Source organism: Lichenostomus cassidix, chromosome 5 (genome assembly GCF_008360975.1).
Source record: "Lichenostomus cassidix isolate B80296 chromosome 5, HeHo_3.0, whole genome shotgun sequence".
Classification (NCBI taxonomy): domain Eukaryota; kingdom Metazoa; phylum Chordata; class Aves; order Passeriformes; family Meliphagidae; genus Lichenostomus; species Lichenostomus cassidix.
Window position 1 is genome coordinate 4,530,961 of NC_139486.1, and position 10,391 is coordinate 4,541,351.

At 49.2% G+C, this 10,391-nt stretch overlaps 1 protein-coding gene across 4 annotated transcripts; it reads left to right on the plus strand.

Annotated features, from left to right (window-relative positions):
* The first annotated feature begins 449 nt into the window (after positions 1 to 449).
* DACT1 (dishevelled binding antagonist of beta catenin 1) lies at positions 450 to 10,099 on the plus strand. 4 transcript variants are annotated; one of them, XM_085061075.1, is made up of 4 exons: positions 450 to 908; positions 3,097 to 3,229; positions 4,848 to 4,910; positions 7,338 to 10,099. In XM_085061075.1, the coding sequence occupies exons 1-4, from the start codon at positions 552 to 554 to the stop codon at positions 9,194 to 9,196; spliced, it is 2,412 nt and encodes an 803-aa protein (XP_084917201.1). In that variant the 5' UTR covers positions 450 to 551; the 3' UTR covers positions 9,197 to 10,099. The 4 variants fall into 4 exon arrangements, with proteins under 4 accessions (XP_084917201.1, XP_084917203.1, XP_084917200.1 ...); XM_085061077.1 differs by having other exon boundaries at positions 7,452 to 10,099; XM_085061074.1 differs by having other exon boundaries at positions 451 to 908; positions 4,848 to 5,003.
* Positions 10,100 to 10,391: the final 292 nt, after the last annotated feature.

Sequence of the window (10,391 nt, forward strand, 5' to 3'; positions counted from 1 at the left end):
TGGAACGAGAAGGTCTTTAATATCCCTTCCAACTCAAAGCGTTCTGCAATTCAATAATAATAATAATAATAATAATAATAATAATAATAATAATAATTATTATTATTATTATTATTATTATTATTATTATTATTATTATTCCATCATCATTCTGTGATGGCCCGTGACTACGCCGCGGAGGGCTCCAGAGGTCACGGATGGAGTTTTTAGGAAGGTCAGCGGTTCGCACTCCAGCATCCCCACCTTTCCCGCAGCTCGCTGCGGCGAGCGGAGGACGGAGGTGAGAAGAAGAAGAGGAAGATGATGAGCAGAAGGACGGCGATCGCGGGCGTGGAGCCGCGGCCGGGCGGGGAGGAAGGCGGGCGGGAAGGAGGGCTGGAGGAGGGCTGGAGGCGGGCGGTGGGCGGGCGCGGGGCGGTGGCAGCCGGGGAGGCAGCCGGGCGCCCCGCGGACCATTCGCGAGCGGCGGCGGCAGCGGCGGCATCGGCGCGGGGCTCGGCGCGGTGCCCCCGCGGGCAGGGCTGGCAGCGGCGGCCGCCCCCTCCCCGGCGATGAAGGCGAGCCCCGTGGCGAGCGCCGCGGCGGCGGCGGGGCCGGGGCAGGCGGCGGGGGGACCCGCGGGGGCGCCGCGGGAGCCCGATGCGCGCTGGCGGGAGAAGGGCGAAGCGGAGGCGGAGCGGCAGCGCACCCGGGAGCGCCTGGAAGCCACGCTGGCCGGGCTGGGCGAGCTGGAGTACCTGCGGCAGCGGCAGGAGCTGCTGGTGAAGAGCCTCCTGCTGCGGCGGCCGGCGGGAGCGGCAACCGGGGCGCAGGGCGGCCGCGGGGAGCCGCCGGGAGAGGGGCCGCCGCCGCGCAGCCTGGAGGAGAAGTTCCTGGAGGAGAACATCCTCCTCCTGCGGAGGCAGCTGGTGAGCGGGGGCGGGGGCCGCCGCGGGACGCGAGTGGCGAACGCCGCGGGATGCGGGCGGGGAGCGCCGGGGATGCGGGCGGGGAGCGCCGGGGATGCGCGCCCGCTCGGTCCCCGCGTGTCGGTGAGAGCCGCGGGTCCTGCCCGCGGAAGGGCGAGAAAGGAGCTGGGAACCCCTCGGGGAGCACTCCCGCCCCGCTGTCAGCCCGGCACGGCGCGCAGGTGAGGCGGAGGGCCGGTGACAGCTCGGCGCTGGACGGGTCGTGCCGCTGGCCGCACAGTTCCCTTCGGGTCCCGGAGGCAGCCCGGCGGTGCCACTTCCATTCATGGCAAGAGAGGCGCCGCCGTTGCCATGAATGGAAGTTGGGAGCCAGCTGCCGGTCCCAGCCCCGAGAGGAGGCATCGGGCGCTCGGGCACCGCCAGGATCGGTCCCGTAGAGAAGGGATGCTTTTGTTGGAGGACGCGTTCTGGAGCTGCTGTGGGAAGAGACGGAGGGCGGCATGAAGCGGCAGATCATTTTTCAATGAAAATAGCGTACAGCTGTGCCTGGCGCTCTTTGTGCGCGGCTCAGCGTTTGCTTTCACCCAGGGAGAAGTTGGATTGCGTGATTTATCTCCCTGATTTTTTCTTTTCCCCACCCCCCGTTTTTCATCCCTTTTTTTCTTCTTATTAGCCGTTCGGTTTAGTTGACTTAGGGTTATTTCCCTCTTTAAGAGATAAAAAGAAATGATTTTTTTTCTGAGAAGGTGCTGGCTGCCTGCCGAGCGCCGTAGTGAAGGACCAGGGAATCATTACTCAAAAAAAAAAAAAAAAGGACCAGAAAAAGCCGGGGATTTGTGGTAGCACTTTAATTTGTGCACTTGACATTGCAGATTGGAACCAGATGCGGTGCTGCCTGGGGGAGGGGGCGCTGGTGGCAGTAGGTGGCGCAGCGAAGTCATCCCTTGAACCCATCACCTCCGCCAGCCTGGCTGCCAGCCAGCCCCGGCTCCCCAAGGAATGGGGGAGAAGACTTGGGATCACCCCTTTGGTTCTCCAAAGGATGGTCTTAAGCTCCAGCATATCTTCAGGCAATGCTTTTAGCATTTGCTTTCCCTTTGTGCAAGGGCAGGCTGGACAGGGCTCTGAGCAACCTGGTCTAGTGGAAGATGTCCCTGCCCATGGCAAGGAGGTTGGAATGAGATATCTTTAAGGTTTCTTCCAACCCAAACCATTCAATGATTCTATGACTGGCCCACTCCATGGCAAAGATTGCCCTGGATTTAATGGGTTTAGAACTAGTCCAGCTGTGAGCATCAAAACTCATTGCAATGAACTTATCAGAGCACCCCTGGGTGCTGATCAAATGTTGCACTCAAAGAAACAAAAGTAGATGAACCTTCCTCCTGCTTCCTCCACTCTCCCCAAAGCCAGAGCAATTAAAGGGTATGAAGCTGAACAGATGATGGATAAGCAACATTATAATACACAGGGGGAAACTGATTGTGTTGACCGTGGGTTAATGAGTGCCTTGCAAAATCATTTCTTATTGCTTATTTTATGCCATCAAATTACCTTCATAAATAGACCTAAAATTCATCTCGCAGCAATTTCATACAATTATAATGGGAGAAGAGGAAGAATTACTCTTCCTTCCTGCTGCACTGCAAAACTAATAAAAGGGCTGTGATCCCAGCCCTGGGAATCTTGCTCTCTGGATGGTAGATTCTAAGCTCATCAAGTGCAGCAGAACAAGGCGGTTCCCACACCACAGGCACTTGTTGGCAGAGCTGTTTGGTGCCATTGTGTGAGCAGATGTGATCTTTGAGTAACACCAGTGTGGTGGGGAACGTGCCCTGCTAGGCTGGCACGGCTGTCCTTGCTCATTCCCTGTGCACAGGTCTGCTTTGGCCATATCACACAATCCAGCTTTGTTCTTACAGCTGTGGGCAGCACAGAGTGTTGGTCTTCCTGAATGGTGGAACATGCTCCTCATGCAGAGCTGGCTGGAACAGGCTGGGATGAAGTGCCTGCATAATTCTTAACTGTTTATCCAGAGCATCCATCTAAAATGTCAGGGCTTTGTTTAGCTTTTATATGAAAGAATATTGACAAGGTATCTCACAAGGCTTTGATAGAGCAGTGTTTGGGACCCTTTCACATCTGCCCCACTGAAGGAGCTGATGTTCTTTGTCCTCTTCTTTTGCAGAACTGCCTGAGGAGGAGGGATGCTGGGTTGTTAAATCAGTTACAAGAGCTGGATAAGCAAATAAGTGATCTCCGCCTGGACGTGGAAAAAACGACAGATGAACACCTGGAGACAGACAGTCGTCCAAGTTCAGGTAAAGGCAGTGCTCAGCAAAAATGGAGCCTCCCTTGGTACCTGGAATTAAACTGGCTGTAGATTTTAGTGGTGGAGTTTCCAGTATTACAGCAATAAATGTCTACAGCCCGTTCACACTCTGATCATTAATTCTTACTAACAGAGTTCACCCATCACTAGAAAGGCTGCTGTTTGCAGACAGCATATTCAGAGGAATATTTCAAGCTTAATTAGATTTTTAGTGTTTGGGGCATTTGTTTTTTCAAGGCCACCCTCACATTAGTTCAAAAAGTTCTAATTGTCCTGTATGTTAGGAAGCAGGCTGAAGGAAAAATGGTCAAAAGAGGCACCACCATCAGGAGGAAGATATCAAAAGTGGTCATACAGCCAAAAAGGAACATGGAATCAAACAATTGCATCCCCCATATATTGAATTTCATCTCATTATAACTGTGTCAAAACCAGTAAGTGGAATTTAACTATGAGGAGCCTTTCCTAGAGGCCTCTAGACTTGTTCTGAGGACACTAAAAAGTGGAGAATCTTCCAGCTTGAAATTGTTAAAGCCATTGCTCATTTCTAGCCTGAATCTAACTTGTTCCAGCACTGATATTTTTATATCCTTTCCTCCCCTAAAGAAAGGTCTTTTCCAATGTCCAGCTTTCCCTCCTCTTGGAGGTGCTATACAGCATAATTCCTGGTTTTTATTTGATGAGCTAAACAGGTCAAGTTCTTGAAGTCATTCATTTTAAGGCATTTTTCCAAGCTCCTAAATAGCTTGGTGGACTCCTTCCAATTCTTTAGCTTTGTTTTAAGAGTGCTGGATTCAAGGACTGGGCTCACCGTTCCAATGTTTCTTACCAGGGCCATGTAGACTGCTGAAGTAATTTCCCTGCTGCTATTCATTAGTCTCTTTGTACATCCAACAATCTCATTAGCTTTTTTTTGCCATATCATTAAGCTTGATTGAGCTGCTTTTCCACGCTGACTAAGCCCTTTCCAGGATTATTGTTTTCCAGGATGCATCCCCATTCTGTAGGCATGCTCTGCATTCCTGATTCCTAAATGAACAATTTAGATTTTGGTTGTGGTGTGTCATTTTTCCTAGATTAGTCCCAGTTTACCAGGAAATTAAATTTGATGTGTCTCCACATTATTTGCCATTTTTCTTCTCTCCTGTCATCCACAAATACTATGTTTTTCTCCAGAACTTTGAGAAAAGTAATGGATAGCATTGGGCTCTACACTTCTGTATTTAAGTAATAGTTGGAGAGTCTGTCTTGGAAGTGTAACACACTATTAAATGAGTGGGCTGCCAAACACAGCCTGGATCCTTGTTGCTCAAATCTGAAAATTCCTGTAAGGGTTAAACCCCCAACCCTTGTAAAGTTAAAAAAAAAATTCCATATGCTAAGATAAGTTCTGCTGTTTTAAGAGCTTTACTTTTAAACAAAATCGTTCATGGCAATAAGGATATTACTAAATTGTGGGCTGCTTTTGGGGTGACTGAATGAAATCCCATAACTACTTGTGTTAGAGTAAGCCAACTCAAACACCGGCTTGACTGCCTTTCTAGGGACACAAATAGTAACTTTGTGTAGACATAACTAATATAAATCCAAACTCTTTATTTTTATAGGGTTTTATGAGCTGAGTGATGGAGCTTCTGGATCGCTTTCCAATTCATCTAACTCTGTCTTCAGTGAGTGTTTATCCAGTTGCCATTCTAGCACTTGCTTTTGCAGCCCTTTGGAGGCAACACTGAATATCTCAGATGGACGCCCTAAATCTGCAGGTATAGTAAAAGCAGGTCGAATACATCATACTCCAGGAGGTGGCTTTGGCTTTGGAAATACTGCCTCAGGAGTACCTGGGTTGGATTAACCCTTCTTCCTTTCATGTGCCATATTATGGTCTGAAAAATCCCAGTGCCTCTCACGTACATGGGTCACAAGGCAGGACCGTTTGTCCACCCCTGGTCCAGCCCTACACGTGAATTTGTCACCCTAAACACATGAAAATGGCATGTGAAGCTATGACAGCTGCTCTACCCAGCAGAGGGCAGTGGTACCTGTACACAGAAACACATCGGTCAGCTGATTCCTCCTGGTTTCCTTTAGAAAAGCATTTTTCAGTAAATGGCAATAACTAACAATAATTCTTAGCCACATCCTTGTTAAAGTCACGGAGTAAGGAGCTAGCTACAGGTTTTAGGGGGTCAGGGCACGTGTCAGTCTGTTTTTAGCAGTCATTTTGTCAGTTCTGATGGTCCTCAACCCCCAGGTGAGCATGGTGAGGCGTGCCCTGCACTTACATAGTATAGACAAATAGACATCCTGAACAGGGCAGATATATTTTATCTCTTTGGCAGAGAGCTGTGGATTTTCCTTGGACACCAGGCTGAAGATGCAAGCCTTGATGTGTGGGATGGTTCAATGGGAAAGCTCCCTCTATTCTCCAGAAAAGACACTTCAATAGGACTTTTGTGATTGAGTGTTATTGGCTGCAGACATTTGCAAAAGCTTTAGCTTGTTCTGGGTTGTGGAGAATTATTCCAACCACAGTATTTCCAATTTGCATTTTGCTCTTTAAGGTTAACTTACAGTGATTTGTTGTGAATCAAGGACAGAATAATTCATGCTCTTCCGTTCCTGAACTGGGAAAATACAGCCTGGGATGCATTCATTCTGAGGTGCTGACAAGTCCTCTAAGTTATCCTGTGAGCAGCTTGAGGTAATTTAATGCTCCCTGTTGTAAGGTATATGTGATCTTCATGGGCCATACATTAGAAACAAAAAAAGCCACACAAGGAATTCCAGCTGATTGCATTGCTGTTTTTTCTGTATACACCATGAAAACCTAAATCCCTTATTATTCATACAGTCTCACTTTCAGGGATGAAATTCCACAAACTGACAAATTTTAAAAATGTCTTTTTGTCGAGATTCCTTGAAGCCAACATAGAATTTAGGAAATGTGGGAAAACTCTGAGATGATCTGGAGGAACTTAATGCTCTTAACTTCCCTGTTCTTCCTCTCCTGCTCACACAAGCACATCATCTCTATCAGCAAATTTCATCAATGCCCATGAGACCTCTTTGAAATAAGCCTTAGATAAGTGATGAGCACTGAGCATTCAAATTGGAGTACCCTGGCTGAAGTCTCCAGCCCAAGGGTAGAAAACAGGACTGGCAGAGGATCATTTAGATTGTACCCCTACCCAAGAAGACAAGGGCAACTTAAGCTTAAGAAAATAATAGTAATCTTAGGTGCTTGGGTGGAAGCCCTGCTCTTAAAGTCCCTTACCTCCCTAGTAAGCACTTTAGCCATTAAATCTGACTCATGCATCTTGAAACGCACTGGATTTCTCTGGCAGAACTCTTTGCAGAGCCAAGACTAGGATGTCAGCTGGATTGACCTGCACTCATTGTACTCATGTGAAAACATGAGCCTGTTTCCCATTCTTGAGCCTGTTTCTCATTCTTTAACCCCTTATCACTCAAAAGGAGCATCTGTTATTATTAGCATTGCTATAAATATTATAATAATAGTAGTAACAATAATAAAAACAACAATAAAATTAAATCTGGATTTTTTTCCTGACCCGAGATATGCTTGAAAGAATCTGGAAGTGAAATTTGTCAGTAAGCAACAAGAATTATTTGTTCTCTTATCTGTATTTTTTATGTTTCTCTTTGGATTTAGCAAAGTAAAATACAAAATTCATATGTGCTGAGGCCTGCAGAGAGTTTCACAGGTGACTGTGTAACATATAAGAGACGCTTGCAGACTTCTAGGTGGCTTGAAAGGAAGATAGGAAACTCTTAACGACCTGGGCACAGGTTTGAAATCAATGTAAATATTCTCATTAGGGCTTTAACTTTTATTGTTTTACACATGTGGTCATAGTGGGGTAAATCCCACATTGATGCAGTTACACAGAGACCCATAGAAGGATAGTGCTGCTTTTTATATTGCTTGAACAGCACCCCTGGCTGCAAAATTGCTGTTGCTGTAGTTAAAGCTTTGCATCGTGTGCATAGATGGACCGGTGTCCTTGGCAGCACATTAAAAACGTAGCACAGCTGTCCTTGGCAGGCTCTCTAAACTCTTCTAAAATGCCTTTCAGATCTCATAGGCTGGATGGACTATAATAAGGAAGGCCAGCATGAGGACCAGACCGCAGGCTCTGTCTGTCGCTCTTTGTCCACACCGCACTCAAATTCCCTCGATGTCGTTGCAGATGTACATCCCAAGTACCAGTGCGATCTGGTGTCTAAAAACGGGAACGACATCTACCGCTACCCCAGCCCGCTCCACGCCGTGGCTGTGCAGAGCCCCATGTTCCTCCTCCCCGTGACTGAGAACCCCCAGCGAGAAGAGGAGAGGCTCGCTTGCGATATGAGTGACGTTTGCACGCCATCCGAAACGGACTCGGGACAATCCGCCGGCGCCTTCCCCCCGCAGAGCTCCTGGCCGGCGCCGTGCCCTTCCACCAGCAAGAGGATAGACAGCTACATCTTAAGCCTGGTTCAGAAAAAGACTCACGCGGTAAGGACTAACAAACCCCGGACGAGTCTCAACGCCGACCCCACCAAGGGGATCTTGAGGCATGGCAGCATGTGCGTCCGGCAGCCGGCAGCCATGGTGGCCCACGGCAACGTGGTGAACCTGAAGAGCTCCAAGCAGGTGTGTTTGCCTCCTGGTGGGACTCCCGCTCCGGACCACACGGCTCCCTCACCGCTAAAGCAGAGGCCGAGGGAGCCGGCTGGGGAGCAGCTGGAGAGCAGGAAGGGCCCTTTGCCGGCAGCATTCCCACCTGGCACAACAACGGAACTCCAGAGCAAGCACCTGCCGCGGGGTGTCAAACCGACACCGCCGGAGCTGGGCCGCAGTGCCACGGCCACGGCAGGGGATGTCCCCAAGGAGAACGGCCAGCTCTTTGCTGCGTCTCCCAAGGAGGCCCCAGGGAAGCCGGTGGTGCTGCAGCCAGAGAACAGGGTCAGCCAGCCTCCCAAAAAGATCCTGCTGAAGAGCAGCGCGCAGGCAGCTCGCTCCTCATCGCCGGCTGTTGAGGAGAGGCCCGCGCTGGATTTCAAAAGCGAGGGCTCTTCCTCGCAGAGCCTGGACGATGGGCTGCTGGTGAATGCTCAATACATCCCGGCCCAGCAGCAAAGCATGAAGCTTCACAAGGGCACCCGGAATGTCAAGATTTTGAAAAGCTCTGCATTGAAACACAGGTCCCACCTCACCAATGGGGTGGAAAACAGCTCACAGACCTTGCGGGAGAAAGCCAAACCAGCCGGCAAGAAGTGCCGCTTTCCTGAGGAATTGGATACAAATAAGAAACTGAAAAAGCCCTCGTCGCGGGGAAAGAGAGGCAGCGGTTTGCCGCTGGAGCCAGGCCTCCCGGGCCGGCAGGCCGGCCTGCACCGATCCGCCCTCCGCTCCCACGGGCACGGCCGGGAGGTCGTGGTGGCCAAGCCCAAACACAAGCGTGCCGACTACCGCCGCTGGAAGTCCTCGGCGGAGATCTCCTACGAGGAGGCCCTGCGGAGGGCGAGGAGGAACCGGCGGGAGGGCGTGGGGGTCTACTCACAGGTGCCCCTGCCCTACGTCAGCCCCTACGCCTACGTGGCCAGCGACTCGGAGTACTCGGCCGAGTGCGAGTCCTTGTTCCACTCCACCGTGGTGGACACGAGCGAGGACGAGCAGAGCAACTACACCACGAACTGCTTTGGAGACAGCGAGTCAAGCCTGAGCGAGGTGGAGTTTGTAGGGGAGAGCACGACCACCAGTGACTCTGATGAGAGCGGGGGCCTGATTTGGTCCCAGTTTGTCCAGACGCTCCCCATCCAAACGGTCACGGCACCAGAGCTGCATGAAAATGCAGCCAAGGCCTTTGTCAAAATCAAAGCCTCCCATAACCTCAAGAAGAAGATCCTCCGCTTTCGGTCAGGCTCCCTGAAGCTCATGACCACTGTCTAGTGAGGTGACTTGGTGGAATGTATCTGCTTCTGCTTTCAGAAGCAAGGTGCTTTTTTTTTTGTACATATTTCCACAGATTTTTTTTTTTTGTTTTTATACAAATATTTAAAACTTAAGGTAAATTATGTCACTTGTCTTCAGAACTTGGGTGGATACTAGTGCCTTTTACGTGGAAATAAAAGACAATTACACTTGTTTAAAAAAACCCAACAACACAACACTGCCATTTCAGTGGTGAACAGCCTCCAGCGCGTGGTGTCAGAAGGCTTCAAAAAAAAGGCTAATGTTTCTAGGAATGGATCTTCTTTGCCTAGTTTTTCCAGTTCTGGGTCTTATACAGGATATCGACAGCTTAAGGTCATGAGTTTTTAGGGAATAAAGGGGAGGGAGTGAGGGTGGTTCTTCATGTTTTTGCTTGTCCTTTTCCTCTGCTGCTGTTGCCACATCTTGAACTTTTTCCTTCTGGTACTCTGGTCTGTTTTTTTTTTTTCTTTTCTTGTTGATTCTCTTCTTGAAACTCACTCCTGTCCTCCCCTAGCCTTCCCCCACCAGGAAAGAGCTCCTGTTCAATCTGCCTCCGAGGTTAAGTCGCCTTCCCTGGAGTGCTCTCTGCTCTGATCTCCTGGGAGTCCCGCTGTGGATGGCAGTGGTGTCCAGAGTAAACTGCTGGAGCAGCTGACCAAGGCTTAGTAACTTCATTATATTGTGTAAAACTGCTTTTGAAAAAGAAAAAAAAAACCCATATGCATGTCACGTGCATGAGTATCAGTAGTTTTAATATTCCTGTTGATGTCCAATTTACTGTACATCATCAATGGCTGTTTTTATATATATATATCATTGTGTAAATTAATATAACACATCATATGCTGTAATAAACAGTCTGTTTTAATACTTTTTAAAGTTTGTTACGTTGGTACAGACCCAGTCAATGCTTTTATATTGGTTTTGTCACCACTTAGATGTCTCTGATGTGTCCTGTTAACATTCCCTGCATTTAGCCATGCAGGAAACAAGGCAAGTTTAAAATGTTGCTGTGGATGTGACTTGTGCTTTGAGGGAGTTGGCTTGTCATGGCTCCTCTTGTTCTTCCCATAACTTGCATTTTTCCAAGGGCAAGGTGGGATTTAGGAGCTCAGAGGTTCAGGTTGTTGCTGATGGGCAGCTCACGTTGCAGAGCAGATGGAAATGTAAT